General features: G+C 40.0%; 1 protein-coding gene across 3 annotated transcripts in view; it reads right to left on the bottom strand.

The window, feature by feature from the left end:
* Window positions 1-313: 313 nt before the first annotated feature.
* clec4e.S (C-type lectin domain family 4 member E S homeolog) overlaps window positions 314-24,000 on the bottom strand; it is a 40,864-nt gene continuing 17,177 nt past the window's right edge. For 2 of the 3 annotated variants that reach the window (XM_018241971.2, XM_018241972.2), the window contains exons 2-7: window positions 22,046-22,153; window positions 20,624-20,671; window positions 14,347-14,388; window positions 8,636-8,778; window positions 7,872-7,993; window positions 314-671 (exon numbers count right to left, since the gene is read on the bottom strand). In XM_018241971.2, coding sequence (XP_018097460.1) covers window positions 530-671; window positions 7,872-7,993; window positions 8,636-8,778; window positions 14,347-14,388; window positions 20,624-20,671; window positions 22,046-22,153 — 605 coding nt within the window. In that variant the 3' untranslated portion in view covers window positions 314-529. The remainder of the gene's footprint in view (window positions 672-7,871; window positions 7,994-8,635; window positions 8,779-14,346; window positions 14,389-20,623; window positions 20,672-22,045; window positions 22,154-24,000) is intronic. The other variant, XM_041588852.1, reaches the window with a different exon arrangement.

Below are 24,000 nucleotides of genomic sequence, written 5' to 3' on the forward strand. Positions count from 1 at the left end.
CTGTGACCAGCAAATGCCCAGGCCTAGGAGGCAAAGTCCTAGGGGCGCCATGCTTCCCAGCCGCTCTATAGGAAGCACCGGGGATGCGCAGCTCCCCAGTGCTCCGGTGTACCTGCCCTCACTAGAGCCTACAGGCGCCCCGCTGCTCAAATCCAGCCATGGACCAGCATCGGACTGGAGGGACCGGGGCTGCCGCAACCCCCCTCTGGTATTGCATAGCCCACCTGCGGCATTATCAGGGAGGAAGATCGGAAGCCACAGTAAGCTTTGCACAGGGAGAGTGTCTGGTCCAACCCTGCCAGGGATTTACTAATTCTGTAATAGCTGTTAGAGTTTAAATGCTGATTATTTCTCATTTTCAATCTTAGAAACATTGTGGTTACAATAATTTTTTTTTCTTTTTTTACGGAAGCAAAAGAATTTGATTTTACCCTAATACATGAATTTCATGAAGCATATTTTTATTAGAAATTTAATCTGATTGGGGGTACCAACAAAAAATAAAATAAAAACAATTCTGCAGAGAATTCTAAGTTTTCATTTTTTTCTCACAAATGGCATAAGGCTCCTCAAAGGTGCAGTGCACATCATTCCATTCTCCGGTGGGATTCCACAGGTGAGCACAGTCTTCATTTGTAAAATGATCGTTTGGCTCTCCTTTTTTCCAGAACCTGTAAAAGGAAGGTCCACATTATCACTTGCCAGTGTTAGACCTCCGAAGATGTCCCTATGGCCATAAGTTACCAGAAAGTTATGCTATCATTACTCTATGGTGTAACAAGGCTAACACGGCATCAGTTATGAAGATGGAGAAGCATGTGGGCAAAGTTGACTGAAGCATTCTCTGATTCAATGAGAAATGTAATGTGTTGCTAAGAACTTTAACAAAAACCATGGTAAAATATTGTCATGTCTTTTATAATGCAGTTTTTAAGAATGTATATAAATTGATAATGCGCCCATTTACCTTTACCGATTGCTTCCAATATGAGTGAAAGAAAAGCAAACCAACCAAGTTAAGGTGGTGCATAAACCTGGCACAATTATGGTCAATAGACAGATTGTGGTATATTCCTGCAATCCTTAGAATCCGCAGGGCAGTTTTACCCGCAGTGAGTTGCATCTTAAACCACTTTCATTAAAGATACTTAGGGGCACATTTATCAAGGGTCGAATTTCGAGGGTTAATTAACCCTCCAATTTGACCCTCGAAGTTAAATCCTTCGAATTCGAATATTGAATTCAAAGGATTTAGTGCAAATCCTTCGATCGATCAATCAAAGTAAATATCGTTCGAACAAACAATAAAATCCTTTGAATCAAATGATAACATTGTACCTCAGTAGGTTTAAACTACCGAAGTATGTGGTCAAAGAGACAGTACTTCGACTATCGAATGTTCGAATAGTCGAACGATTTTAAGTTCGAATCGAAGGTCATAGTAGCCTATTCGATGGTTGAAGTACCCAAAAAAAGACTTCAAAATTCAAAGTTTTTTTATATTCGAATCCTTCACTCGAGCTTAGTTAATGTGCCCCTTAGTGAAAATATGCTGTACACACTACCATAAGACATTACAAATGGAGAATTAGAACAGATGAGAAAATGAAAGACAAAGAGGTATATAGAGACAAGGGAGTATCAAGGATGAATGGCAGGATCAAACTGAGAAATAGTTAAAAAAATTAAAAAGAGGGATAAAGAAAAAAAATATTATTGGAGGGGAAAAGGTAAATGGCAGACAAAGCATAAAATTACAGACTGTAATGGGGTATTAGAAGAGGGTGAAATGAATTGTAAAAACTGACAAAGAGAAGGAATGGCTATAGTAAAGGTAATATCTAAATTAAAGAAATTGTCCAGTCTAAAAACTGTGTAAATAGACAGGCTGTGCAAAATAAAAATAAATTCTATTGCAGCGACCTATAGGATTTACATACCCCTATAGCTTTAAATCCCTACCCTTCCTCCTTTTTCCCTAGTTGCTGGGCCCATGTACTGTATCTAGTTATAATACACAAAAGCCATGAATATCTTGTAAATTATATCCTTATAAACGGTGAGTTCTGACGTCATCAGTTATAAACGGTGAGTTCTGATGTCATTTCTGTCACATGACTCACTGAAATTTGTGTATTATAATAAATAAAGTACCACCAGTTGCAAATTATGAGGAGTTCCATGACCTGTATAAAAACACTCGGCCTTCGGCCTCGTGTTTTTATATGGTCATGAAACTCCTTGGTAACTTACAATATCCTTATAATTTACAAGAGGGGCTACTTTATTCACTATATATTTACATATCCAGTGTTATTGGCCAAGAGGTATAATGACCACTTCCTACCACACTTCCATTTAGTGCTGGGAAGGGGTGGATCTTCCTCTTTGGCTGCTGGTGTCCTTACCTACTGGTTGTGCTCATTGATCCTGAGTACGCCAAAGCCCAGTAAAGACATTGCCCTAAAGGGACAGCTAGGTAAGCTAGAATCAGGTATATTTGTTATAGACTCTCTAAAAGAGTAAGATAAAGAGCTCAGAAAGCAAGAGCAGCTTTGTGCTCCATAGAGGATCTGTAGAAGGGAGTAGCTTCCCAAGGCTCCTATATTACTTTTAGTGAAGGGACCACAGTGGATAGGGTGTCAGGTTTATATTTCTTCTCCCTGACCACTCCACCGGGTGGGATCTGGACCACTTTGAGGTATATCTGCCGGAAGGAATTGATGTACTGCTTGACTACATTCCTTATGGGAGTCACATTCCTCAGCTGTGTCATCCAACCTGTTCTAGCATTTGATTTTACATCTGTATATACCTCATCATATGTGAGTAAACCTGGGGATATTTGTTTCACTATAAGAACCTCCTGGTGTCCAATCATTTTCTATTTTACACATACAGTACATGGAATCTTACACTTAGTGAAGGCCCTGACCTAAAGTGATGAGTCACAATGTAACCCATGCTCATATCACTAGCTGGACATTAACTCCTTGTGGTCTGTATAGCCCAAGTTAGCGTTATATTGATATAGTTAGCCAAAAATGAAATGTATAAAGGCTGGAGTGATTGGATGTCTAACATAACTGAACACTACTTCCTGCTTTGCAGCTCTCTTGGTTTACACTGATTGGTTAGCCAATCGGTGATTTGAGGGAGGGCCACATAGGTCACAACTTTTGCTTTTGAATCTGAGCTGAATGCTGAGGATCAATTGCAAACTCACTAAACAGTTATGTCCCATGTGGGCTCCCTTAAAGTCACTGATTAACTCAGAGTTAGAGAGGTGCAAAGCAGGAAGTATTGTTCTGGCTATTATCTTACACATCCAGTCACTCCAGCCTTTATACATTACACTTTTGGCAAACTAACTATATTAGAATTTTTTTTTATTCTGCACAGAATTTACCCACTTTTATTTTTATACTGAACTTTTCCTTTATAGAGTAAAAATGACAAATGGGGGGCTCAACATCTATATGTTCTGATGTTCAGAATGGACCAGCACAACGATTATTTCCCAGCAATTTATTGAGTCATCACTCGTGTATCCAATGTTTCAGCCCTTGTTGGGGCCTTTATCAAGAATCGAGGATCAAGGAATGAGGGCTAAAATGTTGGATACACGAGTGATGACTCGTTTGGAAATAATTGGTGTGCTGGTTCATTCTGAACATTATACACAATACTTGACCAAGTACCCACCATTGGAACTTGGAGTAAGAGTGCGGGTACTTTCCAAATCATTATAATATATAAGATGGCAAGACAGATTTGGCTGAGAGAGCATTATGGGAAATCAAAAAAAGATGGGGCCACTGGTGGGCTGGATGAAACAGGGGTAACAGATTTGTCAGTAGATTTGCACGGAGTGGGTGACATAATGGGAAGTGATGGGTCCACATTGGATCGTACTTTTAAGAATAAAAGTGACTATGACCCCACAAGTAATAATGCATCCATTAAGACATTCCACCATCTTTTGAACAATGATATGCTGAAATTGTATTCCTCCAGGACTAAGACACGGGGTAATTTAACAGCTGTTGAAAGGAATGCCATCAAAACCCTAAAGCAAAACAAGAACATAATAATACGAAATGCGGACAAAGGGGGAGGGGTAATTGTGATGGATTATACAAACTACCATAATGAATTAATGTTGCAATTATCGGACGTGGAAAATTATGGTAAACTACTGTTTAACCCAGTGGTCCCCAACCTTTTTTACCTGCGAGCCACATTCAAATGTAAAAAGAGTTGGGGAGCAACACAAACATGAAAAAGTCCCTTGGGGTGCCAAATAATGGCTGTGATTGCCTATTTGGTAGCCCCTATGTTGACAGGCAGCCAACAAGGGGCTCTACTTGGCACTATACTTAGTTTGTTTGCAATTAAAACTTGCTTTCAAGCTTGAAATTCAAAAATAAGCACCTGCTTTCAGGACCCTGAGAGCAACATCCAAGGGGTTGGAGAGCAACATGTTGCTCGCGAGCTACTGGTTGGGGACCACTGGTTTAACCCCACAGACAAGTTTAAAAGTGAATTATATGCAATGTTAAATGCAGCAAAATGCAGGGGTGGATAGCTAAGAATATGTTTGAACATTTGATTCCATCATACCCGGTGATACCAGTAATTTATACATTGCCAAAAGTACATAAAGATATTCTAAAACCACCAGGTAGACCCATAATATCATCATGGGGCCCTTTTAATGAAAATATTGAGCATTTTGTAGATTATATGCTACACCCTTGTGTGAAGAGGATTGGTAGTTATCTGCAGGACACTAACGACTTTTTGAAAGTTATTCAGAGTATTGATGTTCCGTTAGCTGATCTAATGTTGGTGACATTGGATGTGCAGAGCCTGTATCATGCTGGCCTGTGTGCTGTGAGGAACCTAGTGACTGGAAACCCCAAATATGTGGGTCCACCTATTGAATTTATGAGTTTATTTTGTATAAAAATTACTTTGAAAATCAATATTATATCCAGCGCCCAGGCACAGCTATTGGATCATGTGTTGCTCCTGCATATGCTGCATATGTGGGAGTATGAAAACCAGTACATTTTTTAAAAATTATGTGTTCAAGAGATATGACGCCTTTCATAGGCACTATATCGATGATATTTTCTTTATGGCTAGGACCAATTGAAAGCCTTATGGAGTTTGTGGATGACCTAAACTGGCTGGACAGTCCGGTAAGGTTGAAAATTAACTGTAGTGCACAAAAAGAACATTTCTTCGATGTAACTGTTTATAAAAGCGATGAAAAATTGCAGACCTGCATTTATACCAAGCCCACCGACAGGAATACCATACTTCACTACAAAAGCAGTCACCCTAGATACTTACTAGATTCAATGCCCAGACCACAGATGTTACGGGTAGCCCGAATTGATAGTAAAAACTCCAAAAGGAGACAGGATTTGGATACTATGGGGTATATTTATCAAAGAGTGAAGTTAATAGTGAAGTTCCGCCACTAGAGTGAAATTCCGCCACTCTCCATTCATTTCTATGGGATTTTTATAGGCGTATTTATCAAAGGGTGAACTTTCACTTCACCCATTGATAAATACGCCTTTCAAAATCCCATAGAAATGAATTGAGAGCTGCGGAATTTCACTCTAGTGGCGGAACTTCACTCTTTGATAAATTTACCCCTCTGGGAGATGTTTATCCAAAGAGGTTAACCAAAACAGTTGGTAATGACAGCCAAAAATTGGGCTATGGACCTAGATAGAAACGCTTTACTGATGCAAGACAGTGCCAAAAAAAAGTACAGAGAACACAGACACTCTTAGGAATGATATTTATTATGTAAGTCAATACAATCCAAAAGGCACACAGGTGAAGCAGATAATCCTGAAATATTGGAATGTAATCTGTACGGATGAACAACTGCGGGACAAAGTGAGTAAGAGACCTTAATTTAGTTATTCCCGTTTGAGAAATTTAAAAGAACAACTCAGTTCATCCGATCCGAGAGATCGATACATAATGAGAAGTGGCACAAGGAGCCTCAGTTCGCGCATGGGAGTGTTTAAATGCAAGGGTTGCATTATGTATGGTACCCTGATTTTAGGGACGCACTTCACACACCCACACACAGGCAAACATTACGAAGTCAAACAGCGCATGACCTGCGATTCCACGTTAGTAGTATACATATCAAATGCTCATGTGGTTTATACTATTGTGGCAAGATGGTGAGACAGCTAAAAGAAAGTATAGGCATGCATCGAGCAAGCATTAGGGCAGCGTTAGACCCAGAAAGGGTCAAAAATAAGAGAAAAGATATCCAGAAACAGGATATACCCCAACAACCAGCGGCCAAGCATTGGGCGGAGGCCAAGCACAGTGCCTCCTCCTTTAGATGCATGCTGATAAAACAGATACAAATACATCCAAGAGGTGGTGATGTAGGAAAAATGCTCCTGAAAAGGGTTAGCCTTTTGGATTTATGAACTTAATTGCATCTCACCAAAAGGCATGAATGGACAGATCAATATGGGTCATTTTTTGACTTAAACATGTGAATCTGGATTCATTTGAATGGTAAATAGAGCTTTGACAGTTCTTCTAAAGTCATTCTGTGGTTTTTACAGTGCAAGGAAATGTTTTATGAATTAAAGATACAAATTAGTTACAATTTTGTTTCTTTTTTCCTTTTGGATACTTTTGTAACGTATGGATTTTAATTGAGCCCTGTAACACGAGCTTATGAAACACACCGGTGACATCTTGGGGCCGATTCATCAAGGGTCGAATATCGAGGGTTAATTAACCCTCGATATTCGACTAGGAATTGAAATCCTTCAACTTCGAATATCGAAGTCGAAGGATTTAGCGCAAATTCTGCGATCGTACGATCAAAGGATTATTCCTTCGATCGAACGATTAAATCCTTCGAACCGAACGATTCGAAGGATTTTAATCAAAAGATCGAAGGAATATCCTTCGATCAAAAAATCTTAGGCAAGCCTATGGGGACCTTCCCCATAGGCTAACATTGACTTCGGTAGCTTTTATCTGCCGAACTAGGGGGTCGAAGTTTTTTTTAAAGAGACAGTACTTCGACTATCGAATGGTCGAATAGTCGAACGATTTTTAGTTCGAATCCTTCGATTCGAAGTGGTCGAAGTAGCCCAAAAAACACTTCGAAATTCGAAGTATTTTTACTTTGAATCCTTCACTCGAGCTTGATGAATCGGCCCCCCTGTGTACGCATAATTTATACACCATTTTATATCACGAAATGTTTTGAAATAGTTTTTTACACATGTTTTTATGCACTAACTTATGATATTTATGATGCATGATGATGTATATGTGATGACTGTTCATGATGGTAACACTATCTGGGTAAAAAATATATGTTTATGTCACTTAAATACAAGGTTATACAAGGTTATATACACACACACACACACATATATATATATATATATATCTATATATGTAGATAGATAGATAGATAGATAGATAGATAGATAGATAGATAGATAGATAGATAGATAGAGAGATATAGATATATAACAACACTATCTACCTGGAGCACTCCAAAAAATATAACGCCTGGGTGCAGGTCTTTTAAGGTGAAAAAATCAAATCATATTAATTGGATGTTTCGGCTCCTAACTCAAGCCATCCTTAAGACCTATATATATAGGTCTTAAAGGTAGGTGTTACTATTACTATACTATTACAGACTGGCCAAGACAGGAATGGATACAAGGGAGAGTAGGGGATGGACAATGCCAACACATTTTACACAAGTAGCCAGGCTTATGGCAATACAACACTGAAACCAGAGGAAATAAACTAGAGGACTTTTAGACAATTTGGACAAAAAAACTTACTGATACGATGTACTGTAGGCTGTACCATCTACCCATGTCCAAGTACCTTCTTCCTCTAAGTCATTTAGACCAATCCAGTAACGCTTGAGGATGCTTACACCAGATTTTTCTTTTAGAAACTTCTATAACAAAAAAAGTGATGCTCATTAGCCTATTGCGACAAATGTAACAAATATCCTCCATCCAAGTCAATTGCGAAGCTACAGCAGTACTTCAATTGGTGCCGTGGTGATTACCAGGGTTGTGCATACCTCCCAACATTTGGAAAATAGAAAGAATTTTTTGGCCACACCACCTAATTACCATGTTCATTTTACAAAATTTGACAGATTATGAAAGTTTGAACACATCTCTGTGGTTTTTATGTGTTATAACAGTTTTGCTAATGAAGGTGAATTGCCCTGTAAGCTGCAATTCACCATTTCTCCAAGAGACCTGCTTGGCACATATTCTGGGCTCTCTGCCACAAGTCAATTAAGTTTTAGAAACATTGTATCTTTTTCTGTCTGTTAAGTGCAAGAGATCAAAGAGAAAGTCTGGACATTTTCAGAAACAACCCGGGACTGTGGGTTGAGTTGTCAAAATCTGGACTGTCCCGCGCAAAACGGGACACTTGGGAGGTATGTAGATGGGCTGTAATGACTGGCAATATACAAAGGATCTTTGTAGTGTAGAATAGACATAGGACACAGAAGCGAGTGAATGGATCAGTAGAGGCAGAGCATTGAGAGGTGAGAAACAAGAAACAAGGTTAAAACCCTTACCTGTTCTTTTTCACTATTAACAACAACAAGGTCACCTCCCTCCTGCACACAAAAAGAGCGCGCTTTCTGCCAGTTTGATTTCCTTGTGGTTATGTAATAACAACTGTCTTCAAATGTTATCCAGGCAGAATCACAAGCCTCTTCTGTGTGAGGGAAATAGGTACATAGTTGAGATTGCTCATTTCTATATATATATATATATATATATATATATATATATATATATATATATATATATATCAGGGCCGGACTGGGAGTTAAAAGCAGCCCTGGCAAAAACTGGGAAGCAGCCCACATGCATACATCTGCCTGGCAATAAACCTTATACATAAAGACTTTGCACTGTATAGTGTATGGTGCACAGTGAAGTACTCCTAATCTGCTGTGCTATACACTTGTTCACTTAAGCGTATAGCAAATATGTAACTGCTGTACAGCTCTTGGCAAAAATGTGGCGATCAAAATGCTTGTCACTGCAGGTGAAGCAACTTTTTTTCACTGAGAAGTTATTTCCAAGCAATTAATGGTGTGTTCACTGTTGCAGGGCTTCTTGACAGCCCTCTGAGTATTAAAAATGCTACTTGTCCCATAGTCCTTAGACACTTGCAATAAAACTAACTCAGCTGACATTTAACAAATGTAGTGCAAGGTAAATATTATTTATTGCAGGAATTTAGTTTATTCATCAGAATAGAGAATGGATTTCTATTTGTGCTATTTCTCACAATGGCTGCCAAAGTTCACCATAAAGTAAAGGGGCACAGTGCAAATTCCGATACAAACTCCAGCAGCACTCCGGTATAGTGAAAGAAATTTATTTGTGCAACGTTTCGGGCATAACCAGCCCTTTATCACTATACCGGAGTGCTGCTGGAGTTTGTATCGGAATTTGCACTGGACCTGGGCAGACAGAGTCGCAGCTGGCACCCGACGCTACAAAAAGCGGTGAGATTGATTGTGTAGCACTACACCCTATGTTTGTGGGGGCACAGTGCAAAGTTCTCCAAAAACTGATAGAGCTTGGAATGATCTAAAATAGAAAGGAATGGTGACTGTCTACTGCATTTTTGCCTTCACCACCTTCCTTCATACAGGGCCACATAGCCAGTAGACAACATTATTAAACTTGCAGAAGTGGCATATAAAGTGTAGTAAATAGAAGCACAATATAGCGCCACTATTTGAATAAGGACTGTGGCCCTACAGGAATTACAATTTTGCTGAAACCTTATAGCTCAACACCACAGGCTAAAGGGCTGAAAATTTGCAATATCATACAGGCTTTTAAAAACTCTCAGATATCACAGCAATTAATGTAGAAATAATCACAAGTACCATAAAATTGTAAAGAATTACACAGGCTAAATCTTTTGCTAAGAGAAAATGCAGGGACATTTTTTACCTTTCCAGCTGCACATTGCTTGCTCTGTGCTGGCCCCGCCCCCTTTCTCGGCCGGCTCAGGGAAACTGTTACATAGTTTCAACTAGAGCCCTACCCTGGAAGCAGCTCAGCTGAGCTGGAAACTGCTACATAAAAGCTTCGATTCCTAACTTCACCTGCCTGGCTCAGCCTGAGACAAACTCGGCCTCCATGGTACATGCAGTCAGCTTCCCACTGCTTCCCTCGCTGCCAAATTCCCATACCCCTTCAGCCTGCCTTGCTTCTTTTTAAATGGTTACATAGTGAGTATAAGGTTGGGAGGGAGGACCGTAACGATAACGGATTGGGCCAGCAAAGAATTCCTCCACCTCCAGCAGCCCCTTTACAGAACAGAGAGGACCCGTGCAGCCCATTTACCCTATAAGCAGAGAGGCCCTTCGGGCAATTTCCCGAACTCACAGATGGCTAGTCCGGGCCTGCTATCAGGGCCGGCCTTAGGCCAATTGGACCAATTGGGCCCAATAGGGCCCTGCACCTCTGGGGGGCCCCGCACCACAGGGCAGCACAGATAATATTTCCCTCAGCACATGATGCTGCCTGGCCTGCCCCCAACTTTGAGAGTCCAGACCATCCCCAAATCCATAGGTCCAGCCCACCCCCAACTCTCATAGGCCCAGCTTTCCTCCAACCTTGATAGGCCCTGCCTGCCCCCAATCCAACCAAGCCTGCTCCCAAGCTGAATCGGCCCAGCCCCAAACTAATTGGCCCAGTCCACTCTCCTATTTCCTCCCTCTCTCTCTTACCCTGTGTGCCCCTATTATGTTACCTTGTCTGCCCCTTTCCTTTCTATTTTGTGCCTGCATGCCCTTATTTTCCTAAATACTTGGTGTGTCAGTAGCCAGCAACACTTTGTCTAGGGGCCCCGCCAACATGGTCCCAATTGGGCCCCACATTTGATAGGACCAGCCCTGCCTGCTATATATATATATATATATATATATATATATATATATATATATATATATACAGGTATTGGATCCATTATCCAGAAACCTGTTATCCAGAAAGTTCCGAATTATGGAAAGATTGTCTCCCATAGACTCCATTATAATTAAATAATACAAATTTTTAAAAATTATATCCTTTTTAGTAATAAAAGAGTACTTGATCCAAACTAAGATATAATTAATCCTTATAGGAAGCAAAAGAAGCCCACTGGGTTTATTTAATGTTTATTTGATTTTCTAGTAGTCTTAAGGTATTACGATCTAAATTATGGAAAGACCCGTTATCCGGAAAGACCCAGGTCACGAGCATTCTGGATAATAGGTCCCATACCTGTATATGTACATATATATATATATATATATATATATATATATATATATATATATATATTTCAAAAGGACCCGCAGTCCAAAATAAGTGAAATATCAGTACTTATTCTTCAAACTTGTGCATGATAAATACACTAAGCCACAGAAACAGCATTTTCTAACTCTGCTCCTTGGTTTATAGAAATGTAGTGAATGTGTTATGTGCAGCAGTTTTATTCTAGGCGCAAACTTCACACACCCACGCACACACACTCTCTGACACATCTGGTAACTGAACTTTGAGCTAAATTTCTGTTTCTGTTTTTTAAATGGAAAATGAAAATGCTCTCTGCTTTAGCAATGCCTCCTCGTCCAAATCAGCTATAATGTAAGTAAGACAAAAGTTGTATTAAGTGTTGAGCTGGGTATCTGGGACCCATTGGGACAATGGCTGCCTCAATCCTAACCCACCATCACCCAACTCAGACCCAGCCAAATCTTCTTTCTGTGACCCACTCATGTCTGGCATCACTGGGGGGCAGGGCAAGTGTAGGTCTATGAGATCACAGCTGCCAGGTTGAATCCAGAGGTCAGTGAGGCCTATGAGCAGTGATGGGTGAGTAAAATCACCAGATATGGATTCACTGTGAATTTCTGCATTCCGCCGCCATGAATATTTTCGCAAAGCTGCATAAAAAATTTGTCATAAACTCCATTTTATCCCAATAATCGGAATTTTTAAAAATGATTTCCTTTTTCTCTGTAAAAAGTATAAAGTTTGGTGATACCTTTTATTGACTAACTGAATAAGAAACAACTGCAAGCTTTTGGAGCACACAGGCTCCTTCTTCAGGCAAAATACAAATGAAAGGCTGGAAAGGCACATCATATGTACTGTTAGATCACTGAAAAAGGGTTTATGGGCAACAAATTAGAAAGTTACAGATAGACAGTAGTGATGGGCGAATTTATTCGCCAGGCGCGAATTCGCTGCGAATTTGCGTGATTCGCCGCCAGCGAATCGCGGCAAAAATTTTTTTTTAGGAAAAACGGACACCAGCGTCAAAAATGGGCTCGGCGTCAAAAACACGCCCTGGTGTCAAAAACGGGCGCCGGCGTCAAAAACGAGACGCCGGCGCCGTTTCGCAAATTTTTCGCCGTTTCGCAAAATTCGCTAATTTTTCGGTGAAGCGAAACGGCGCAAATTCGCCCATCACTAATAGACAGAGATAACTTGAAGAGATAATAAAAGTAATTAGGGAGGGTTGTAAATAGTCCAGGGGTCTGGATTCAGTCAGGTCACATAGCTCGAACTAGACCAAGACAGAATAGGGTAAGGTTAACACAACAGTGCAAATTAGGAATTGGACAAGATAGAGGTACATATAAATAGACTACAAATAGGAATTGTGACCTGTAAAGATAATACAATATTTCAGCCCAGGTATTAATAAGCCCCCTAGGGTAAGCACTTTTTCTCTGTAATAATAAAACAGTAGCTTGTACTTGATCCCAACTAAGATATAATTAACCCTTATTGGAAGCAAAACCAGCCTACTGGGTTTATTTAGGGTTTATTTATCAAAAGTTGAATTTGAGAGTAATTTTTTTAAACTCGAATAAATTCGATTTTATTCCCAATTCGAATGGTATGTTATTTATGAAAAAATTAAAATTCAGTCAAATAGTCCCGACCTGAAAACTCAAATCTAATTCAAATCAAGTTTTCCTCCAGACAAAAAAACTCGACTTTTGTGGGTCAATTTTTTTTTCTCTTATTGGAGTCTATGGCAAAAAAATGGCTCATCACTACAATTAACATCTTCAAATAGTTCTGCCATTGACTTCTATATGAACTCGGCACGTTTTAGGTGGAGAATAGTAAATTTAAAACTGCTTTCAGGGTCGAGGTGTGATAAATCCCACATTCAAAATCAAGTTTTGACCAAAATTTGATTTCTACCTTAGTAAATCTGCCTCTTAATGTTAACATGATTTTCTAGTAGACTTAAAGGAGAATTTGCGAATCTCCAGAGAAAAATATGTGCGTCCAAAAAGTCGCTCACTTCGACATCGATGCACGTCAACACTATTTGGACGCCCATTTCTGATTTTCACTATTTTTTCGTGAAAATTTCCAAAATTTTTCGTGAATTTTTCGTCTTTTCTCAAATTTCAGGAGAAATTCGCCCATCGCTACTTGGAAGATGGATTTTGCCAATTCCATGCATCCATCTTCCAGGTCCACGGTGAGCTGACTGGGAGATTGGTATTTTGGCGCATGCACAGTTGGAGCAATTTGCCGGTTATCTACAACTGCGCATGCGCCGAAATTGACAGAGATTGCTGATCTCCCACTCAGGACCCAGAAGATGGATGAGTGCAACTCGGCTAGCAGAATCTGCACTGAGGGATAAGTATAAAGTATGGGGCATTCCCCCAGAGGGGACAGTTAGCCTGGGGGGAGGAGGGAGGTCTACCTGGGGTGGGGGGTACGGGGTTTTTTACCACAGGATGGAATTCTTTTATAAGGTATGGCCTCTGTGTATCTGAAATGCCAGGGCCTATTTTAATTCTCAGTCCGGACCTGGTATGAAGATCCAAATTACAGAAAGATCCATTATCTGGAAAACCCCAGGTCCCAGGCATTCTGGCTTACTGGTCCCATACCTGTATTACATTGCAGCCATACATTATAGTGCAATGCCTGTCTTATACAATACTGTACAGTCCTCTCTTACTCAAATTATTCTATATACAGCGACATAACTAGATGGGGGCGGGCCCTGGCGCGGGACGTGCAGCCGGGCCCCGCCCCCCTCCGTACGGCCAGAAACGGCCACATTAGAACAGTGGCGCGAGCTGCCGGGGGGGCCCTGAGGGGGTGCGGGCCCTGGCCCAATCGCACCCCCTGCTCCCCCGGTAGTTACGCCACTGTCTATATATTATTCTTTTCTCTTCTCTGATGTTCTCCCTTGCATCTTTCTGTACTGCAGACTTGGCATCATACTTACTTTTCTCCTCAATTTCATTCACTTTGGAAGCGAGTTTAGCAACTGCAATGAATAAAACACAAAGTTTATATTTTGATTCACAAATGAATGTGCCTCTGCATTATCAAAAATAGTGTTGTTATTATTATTACTGTTATTGCTATAATGCATCATTATCATCTCTCACAGTACTTTAAAGAGTAGAGGGATACCAACACAGGACATATACACATACAAATATACAATGGCATGTAACAGAATAAGGTACACATTGCAGTGTTTGTTTAGTGTTAAGATGTAATAGGATAAGGGTCCTGATTAAATAGCCTACAGTCTAAACCAAGGGTGTCCAAACTTTTTGCAACGAGGGCCAGATTTGTTGAGGTGAAAATGCGTGGGGGCCGACCATTCAGCCTGACATTCTTTGAACCATTAACACCATTAAATTCATTTAAACAAGGAATTGTGTAGCCGTAGCAGTAATATTTGGGCACATTAGTGAAATGATCTGCCACTTGGTCTATACTGCTGCCTGTCTGCTGAAGGTGTTAGTGATAGACACGTACTGGCACATAGTAATGCGCCGCTCTCTCATGCTTCTTTAGTTTACTGTACTGGCACATCAGTACGTCTATTAACACCTTCAGCCCTAAAGAAGTATGTGAAGCGGCGCATTACTACGTTCCAGTACGTGTCTATTACTAACACCTTCAGCTCACAGGCAGCAGTATAGACCAAGTTGCAGATCATTTCACTAATGTGCACAAATATTACTGCTACGGCTATGCAATTCCTATGCTGGTGGGCCACATTATTACTCATTTCATGATGGAGGCTGAGGGCCAGTGTAAATTTGTAAATGGGCCGCATTTGGCCCTGGGCCTGACTTTGGCCATGCCTGGTCTAAACAATGATATTCATTATAAGCATCTCTATATATAGAATGTTATAGGCAAAGTGAGTCCATACTCCTTTAGTTAATGAAGATTTGATGCCTAAAGCTGTGGAAAAATAAGGTGATTTTTGTTTATTTTTGCTTCCAAATTGCCCTTCGGGATGGTAATATGAAGAATATGAGTTACATTAGAAACATTATAGGACTTCAGTAAATAATCAAATTATTATATTATATCTCAGAATATCAGCACCGGTGCCAGCATTTGATTTAAAGAGTATGGGCCCACTGGGACCCCAGCAATAAATCCCAATCTGCCCCCCCCCTCCAGAACCTACTTTCTCTGTGCATCCATACATTCACCCCTTCATACCTTCACATAAATTATATATACACATACCTATACTAACTATAGAGTTTCACAATAGCCTTTGATATTATGTCTGTCCAAAAAATCATCCAAGCCATTCTTATAGTCATTAACTGAATCAGCATCACAACATCACCCGGCAGTGCATTCCACAACCTCACTGTCCTCAATGTGAAGAACCCCCTACGTTGCTTCAAATAAAAGTTGTATTTTGAAATTTGTAAAGTAAACCAACAGACTTGACACCTACATGACTACTGTTTATCATTTTCCATATATTGAGTGACAATTTAGAGACATAGAGGTGCGTGTAACATATTTACCATTTATCATCATATGCTTCAGGGCCAACCTAGAGCTTAGTCATCTAGTAGGGATGCGTGAGGGTTGACTTCTAACCAAGATTCCCATATTTTCTCAAATTTCCTTAGTGTTGCCCTAGCATTGTACATCAGTTTGATTAGAGTCAATGTACCATTTACTAAGTTGATCCATTGCTGAAGTGTGGGGGGTTGGGGTGCATCCATTTCATTATTGCTAACTTTTTTGTGTAGAAAAAAATAGATAGAAAGTAAAAAGTGTTCTGGATTTTTGTAGGGGCAGTACCTCATCTATAATACCCAATAAACAAGTCTCAGGGGACTTAACTCCAGGAAAGGATAGGAATATATTAGTGTATTGAATGACGCTGCTACTATAGGGCAGTTCCATATCAAGTGGAGGGATACAGCTTCTCCCCTACCACATTTCACACATTTGGCTCCCTCTGATCTACCCATTGATTCAAGCCTCAGAGGGGTAATGTAAATTTGATAGATCATTTTAAATTGAACCATTCTGTCCCTAAGTGAGATTAGGCAGGGATACAAGTTATCAGTGGCCTCTTCCCATTGGCCCTCCTCTAGTGAGGGAATAAGTAACATCCTTTTTTGTTTGGCTTTATTGAATGGGGAGGGTTGGGAAGATTGAATTATATTGTACAGTAGAGATAGTATTTTGTTGGAGTCTAGAGTCCAAAGTCAATTGGAATGAATCGAATTGTGCATAAAAGGCATGCCTCAGCTGGAAGTATCTAAATAATTGTATATCTTGATGATTCCGTTTGGCATTTAATTGTTTTATTGAGACAAAATTGCCCTCTATCAGCAGATCCTCAAGATGTCTAATACCCATTTGTGGCCAATATTGAAAATCCGGTTTCTTATATGACGCGAGTTAGAATTTTTACTAGAGTTTTGCCAAATAACTTTCTTTGTATTGCCCATACTTGGGGGGGTAGTAATTACTCCTAGCCTATAGGGTGAGTTACGTATGGCCTCTAGAGATCCCAGAATTGTGGCATGCAAGTCTGTTAGAGAGTTGCTGTCAACTGGATTAAACCAGTTGTGTATGTAGGATAGTTGGGAAGCAAAATAGTAGTGTTGTAAATGAGGAGGGCAAGCCCTCTTTTGTCCTTAGGGTAGACCATGACATTCTTGCCCCCTGGCCAAAAGGCACCGCAGGGGGGTAAGAGACTTTCCAAGATTCTGTTTGCCGCAAGGCTAGGAGGGTCCACTCCCTTCCAGCCCTAAAGCCTCCAGGGTCGTAATAACTAGTGAAACTCCAAAGAGGTCCCAACGACAGGGTGCACCCTCATAGGGCCAGGGTTTGGGGGGAGATCCTAATTGGCAAAAATTTACCTCACCACCCATGTGGCTTCTTTCCATTTTCCTATGGCTTACAGCTGCAAGGGCCCCAGCAGAACAGAATCATTCCATTCTGCTCAAGTAGGCATAGAGGCAGGGCAGGCAATTACTTTCACTTTCCACTCTGCACTTCCTAGAAGTCATTGCACATTGCTTGTTGTGATAGTGAATTCCAAGATCAAAAAAAAAGATTTAAATCACTTTTATAGTGTAAGTGAAGTTTATTTTGCTTGACAATTATGAAGTAGGATTTGGAAGGATTTCTTAAGGTGACAGGTCCCCTTTAAAAGGGAGTCAAACTGGATATGGGCATTGGATATACTGCAAATGAATGGTCTGGAATTGAATTATTTATGCCTGATATCCATATTTACACTTTTGTTTCTTACAGATACTAATCCTAGTTGGAAGATTTATAGAAAGATACACAACGAACACATTCCATCTGGTTAACTAAAGCTTCACCATGAATTCTTGGCATTTTTTTAGGAATTTTTACCAAGGATTAATGTGGACTAATTATAGACATTTATTCACTATGAATGAACTATTTATGGCTGAATTGGTTCACTATTTAAATATGGTTTCACCACCACGTGAAAAGATAGGAGAAGCTGCACCTGTTTGCTTTTGTAATAAGTTATCTGATGAAAGAATACATGTCTGCCCAAAATGTTATTCTCTTTTGTTTACAAAATATTAATGGGCAAAGCACCTTTGTGTGTGGGCTCCTGTCTTGCCTTTTTGATAGGGATGCACCGAATCCTGGATTCGGTTCGGGATTCGGCCAGGATTCGGCCTTTTTCAGCAGGATTCGGATTCGGCCGAATCCTTGTGCCTGGCTGAACCGAATCCGAATCCTAATTTGCATATGCAAATTAGGGGTGGAGAGGGAAATCACATGACTTTTTGTCACAAAACAAGTAAGTAAAAAGAATTGCATATGCAAATTAGGGTTTGGATTCGGTTCGGTATTCGGCCGAATCCTTTGCGAAGGATTCGGGGGTTCGGCCGAATCCAAAATAGTGGATTCGGTGCATCCCTACTTTTTGATGCTTTACTTTATTTTAGAATGTAAGCTCTACAGGACAGGTACCTCCATCCTTTTGTCTCTTTGACAATAAGCCCCTAATATGTATTGTAACTATACTTTATATTTATGTCTATTGTATTTTTATTCTTATTTGTACTTCTTATTGTAATGCTCCCTTGTTTCTTCTACTACTTTATTGTTCTTCTGTACAGTGCTCTGCCCTCAAGGAGTGCTATACAAATAAAAACATACATACATACATTTTGCTTGAATGGAATCTACTTAATGGAACAGTAACATCAAAAAATGTGATTGTTTTAAAGTAACAAAAATATAATGCAGTGTTGCCCTGTACTTGTAAAAATGCTGTGTTTGCTTCAGAAACCCTACTATTATTTATATTAATAAGCTGTTGTGTAATAATGGGGGCAGCCAAAGGAGAAAAAGCTCAGGTTACACAACAGATAACAGATAAACTCTGTAGAACATAATGGTGTTATCTGTTATCCAATATTTAACCTGTGCCACATAGCCTTCTTTCTATTTCTGCCATTTCTACTCAGCAGCTTGTTTATATGAACTATAGTAGTGTTTCTGAAGCAAACACACCAGTTTTACCAGTGCATTTTCATTTTATTTTTATTACTATAAAACACTTTCATTTTTTGGTGTTACTGTTCCTTTAATATATAATCTCTATTACTCAACCTCTGTTCAAAAGTTTAGAGAGGTTTCTCACAGTTTTTGCCTATATCTCTTCACTCAAGATTGCTGTACTGGTTAGGCCAGGATAAGGCAAAATTATAGGGGTGGAATGGCATCCTGCCGCATCCTAAGTAGTACTGGGTGCTCCGTCGGGTTGCCACCTTTTCCGGAAAAAAAATACCGGCTTTCCTATGTATTTATCTTTTTTTTCTAATAATAACATTGGGATCAGCAATCATTTTTACCGGTCAGGCCGGTAAAATATCGGCCAGGTGGCAACCCTAGTGCTCCGGGAATTAAGATCACACTTGTGTGTGCACAGGGTCCGACGCTGAACCTTGCGGCCAGAGTTAGGACGGTGTGGCCACAGGAGGGCATGCATGAAGCATCCGGCGCTGGCTTTGGGGCACCACTTGCCATGGTAAGTGCCAGCAGTCAGCATTCTCCTGCCATGCACTAAACCCAGAACTCAGACTGCCACACTACCAGAGAACATTTTCACTGCTCAATATTAGAATTCAGTGTCAGTGAGGGTTGCAACTTTCCAACCATTGCTTAGATCTGCTCTGCTGGCTCTTGAACAGCTATTGTGTTGCAGTTACTTCCAGGAACAATTTGGAACGTAACAGAAAATGTGTCCAGATGCAAAGCAATCACCTCCTCTGGGTAGATGGTATCATTGAAATAGCTCATTAAAGGGAATATAGAGGGGCAATTTTATAAAACAGAAGACAGTCTGGTGTAACTATAGAGGAAGCAGACCCCACAGTCGCGGGAGGGCCCGGGGGAACAAGGCGGTCTGGGATGCAGGACCTGCTTCCTCTATAGTTACTTAATCTACCCTCTGCAGCCACTCTCCTAATTGCAAGTTGGCGGGGAACATCGGGAACCAGAGAGTGGGGCTGGCAGACAGGTGGATAGGTATTGGGGGGTGGAACATGAGTGACTGTTCGTGTCGGGCCCCTCTTAAGACTTTTTGTTATGCTGTTGCCATCTCTCATGCCAGATTTTATAGAATGGTATTATTACTTGAGATGCAAGAACATGTTAAAGCAGTGCTCTCAGGTGCTCCTAAGTACTTTAGCTTGTGTTCCCTAGGTAAAAGTAAATAGGGAAAAGTAAATGAGCCCTTAGGCCTTTCATTGTCTTCCACTTGATTTCAGGCATTTTGACTGTTGTGTTCATATCAGTTAAAACATGAGGGGCTAGACACCCAAGATCAATCTCTGTTATCATGAGCAAATGCTAGCACTAGCGGGGAGTTACCTGATGGATTGTAAAGGCCTGCATACACGGGCCGATAAAAGCTGCTGACAGACCGAGTCGGCAGTTTATTGGCCCGTGTGTGGGGCCATCCGACAGGCTTCCCTGATCAATATCTGGCCAAAAGTTGGGCAGATCTCGTGGGTTAAAATGCGGTCCTGTGATCCGACCGCCCGTATAGGATGCATTATGATACAATTTTTGGGCCCTAGGGCCCACAATCGGATCAGCCCAATATAGCCCACTTTGATGATCTCTACTTCTATGGCCACCTTAAGGCAACATAATACAGATAGGAGAAAGCAAGTTCAATTTGACCACTAGGTCCATAATAAACACAATCCTACCATAATTCTTGATGTCATTGTTGTCTGTTGAAGTAGACCCAGATGTGCCTGTTTGGATTTAAAAAAGGAAGCTTATTTTCAAAATGCAATTCATGGCAGGGCATAGATCAAATACAAGATGGTTTTCTGGTTTTCTTTTTTAATTTATTTGAATACTGAATCCTATTTGAATACTGAATCCTACACAATGCAATTCTGCCAAATTTCAAAACATATCCAAACCCAAATATGCATGTTATTAGCTAAACCACACAAGGAAAAAAGAAATCAGCCAATGAGAGTGATAGCATTCCAGGGGAGCTTATTTACAAATGCTGGCCAAAGTGCAAAAAACAGATTCCACATTTCAAAGGTGCAAAGATTTTAGTTTGCCTGTGAGTGGCATGTGGACCCCATCATGTAATGGGCAGGATGTGTCCAATCTCACTGTGAGTGAGGCAGTAGGTGGAGCATGAGAGCTTTTTTATTAATGCAAACAATTTCTGACTTTAATATCAATTTCTGACTATCATTTTAATCTATATAATGTTGAAACCTTCTCCAAGCTTTGGGTAACCTGCTTTTTTGAAGTGTATCTGGGGTTAAGGTTCCCAATGGGCCCAGTTAATAATTAGAATAGGACTGCAATGGAAAACCAAAAAAACCATAAACACATGACCACACCTATCATCCACTACAGTAAGTCGCATTATACTAAAACCCCAATGATGATCCACCAAACCGTGCCTACAATTTTGCAAGTCCTGCTTGTTTGTAAATTAAAGGAGACATATACGATAAATGAAAAAACCCTATTTTTGTAGGCAATTATGAGTAATATATGGTGTTGCTTTTACATGGTGTTAAAAATTAATATTATCTTTAAAAATAGCCCCTTTATTGGAGCTCCCTATAGATGTTCTCTGGCCCCTGTCTGTGTTTCAAATGAGGGGTGGGCGTGTCCTAACAGTCGCTTCCAGAAGCACAGTAGGAGGAGGACAGCCAATCACAGCCCTGCAGTCACACAAGCACAGACAGGCTTCAGTTCCCTATCAGGTCCTGCTAGCTGCTGATTGGTTCCTGTCCTACAGTGCAGTGAGCTGAGTGCACAGCCTGGGAATTCAGGGAGCAGGAAGTGGAAGGTAAGGGAGGGATTATTAGGGTTTTTGCAGAAATATCCAATAAATCAGCCCAAAACACTACATTTTTAAGTACAATTCTTCGATATCTAAATGATTATAATGCACTGGGTATGTTATTTGTTACACAAAATGTCTCCTTTAAAGGACCTGTTGCACCTGTTAGAAGCAACATCGGCCATACTCTTTGTTCTAACATGTTGTAAGGTTCTCAAAACTAATGCTGATTGGTTGGTATTATTTGCATATATATTTGCAAATGTACCCCATTGTATTTTTATCTGTAATATGGGTTATTACTTACTTTTGGTTATCACTGTTATGAAGAGAGCCAGGATAAGTATGTATGCAAGTGCCAGCAGGCAGTAGGTACCCACTAATGGTTTTTGCCTGGAAGAAAACCACTCTTTCACTGAAAGGCAAATAAGATTAAACATTTTAGAAAGATCTATTCTAGGTACGTATAGCCTAAATGAGAACTTATTGTAAGATTGTTTATAGTGCTCCTATTTGCATTTTTGTAATTTATATTATAGATTTTTTTAGATTTTTTCATATAAGATATATGTAATTCTTTCTGCTCAGTTCACTCTGAGCAATTTTACATTAACTTATTTTTTTAATTAACATTTTCAAACGATCATTATTTCAAAAGGAGAAATTAAGAAGAGTACGGAATGCTATAGGGAGAGGAGGGAGGATAGAAAAACTTTGAGAGGAAGAGACCAAAACAGAAGAAAGACCACACCCTAATAATGGTAGAATTAAAATATGACAGTTGGAAGTCTTCGATTTTTTTGCAACATAGTTGGCAAGATGAATCGGTTAGTAAGTCATAAGATGTTGCATTGCTTATGTTGAATTTGCCGTTCATATAGGACAATCCATTGGAATTCAGATTGAATTTCCATAATAAATGATAATGTACTTTTTTTTTTACCAATTTCCGTCCAGGAGTGATCTGCCAAAAAATAGAGTAGTACATGTATGATGTTTAGAAATAGATGGATTAATGATGCTACATCAGTCCAGAAGGAACTGGTTTCTCTTCAGATTGAGCCGGACATAGGTCCCCTTTGAATGCACAATGCTTTATGCAAAAGTAGTGTACATTTGTTCAGGGCTACTCTTAGCTAATAACAAAATTATAAATATAGGGAAATGCAGCTGCGCCATTTATTAAAAATAAGTAACACTTTGAAAATATTAATTTAAAATTGATCAGTTGCTTTTCTAAGCACGTAAACTTACATTAGTCATTTCTTTCCGTTTCATAGTTATTTAAAGGGATACTGTCATGGGAAAAAAAATGTTTTCAAAATGAATCTGCTCCAGCAGATTTCTGCGCTGAAATCCATTTCTCAAAAGAGCAAACAGATTTTTTTATATTCAATTTTGAAATCTGACATGGGGCTAGACATATTGTCAATTTCCCAGCTGCCCAAAGTCATGTGACTTGTGCTCTGATAAACTTCAATCACTCTTTACTGCTGTACTGCAAGTTGGAGTGATATCACCGCCTCCCTTTCCCCCCACCCAGCAGCCAAACAAAAGAACAATGGGAAGGTAACCAGATAGCAGCTTCCTAACACAAGATAACAGCTGCCTGCTAGATCTAAGAACAACACTCAATAGTAAAAACCCATGTCCCACTGCGACTCCTTCAATCACATTGAGAAGGAAAAACAGCAGCCTGCCAGAAAGCATTTCTCTCCTAAAGTGCAGGCACAAGTCACATGACCAGGGGCAGCTGGGAAATTGACAAAATGTCTAGCCCCGTGTCAGATTTCAAAATTGAATATTAAAAAAATCTGTGGATTTCAGTGCATACGTCTGCTGGAGTAGCACTATTAACTGATGCGTTTTGAAAAAAAGATGTTTTCCCATGACAGTATTCCAGTAGGAAGAAGAGAGAAGTCACCTCGCACACCCTGGCCGTCCAAATCTCGTGACACCTGGTGCTAGATGAAGGAGGTATTGGCAGCCTCCACAACAATCGGAGAAGAGAAAATCACCGGCACAACAGGATATTTGTAGCAGGGAAACCCTTGCTCGTTTATTTGCGGATGCAACGTTTCGGGGCGTAACCCCTTTGTCAAGTATACCGGGAATCAGTGCTCATACTATTTAAAAGCATATCAATTAGACATATTTGGTTAAGTGATTAAATAGTTAAGTGATTATATAATTTAGTGAAAAATAAATACATAATAAGTGTAAAAGGCCATAAATACAGAGTAGGCGTCTCAAAAAAGTGTA

Source organism: Xenopus laevis, chromosome 3S, assembly GCF_017654675.1.
Source record: "Xenopus laevis strain J_2021 chromosome 3S, Xenopus_laevis_v10.1, whole genome shotgun sequence".
Classification (NCBI taxonomy): Eukaryota; Metazoa; Chordata; class Amphibia; order Anura; family Pipidae; genus Xenopus; species Xenopus laevis.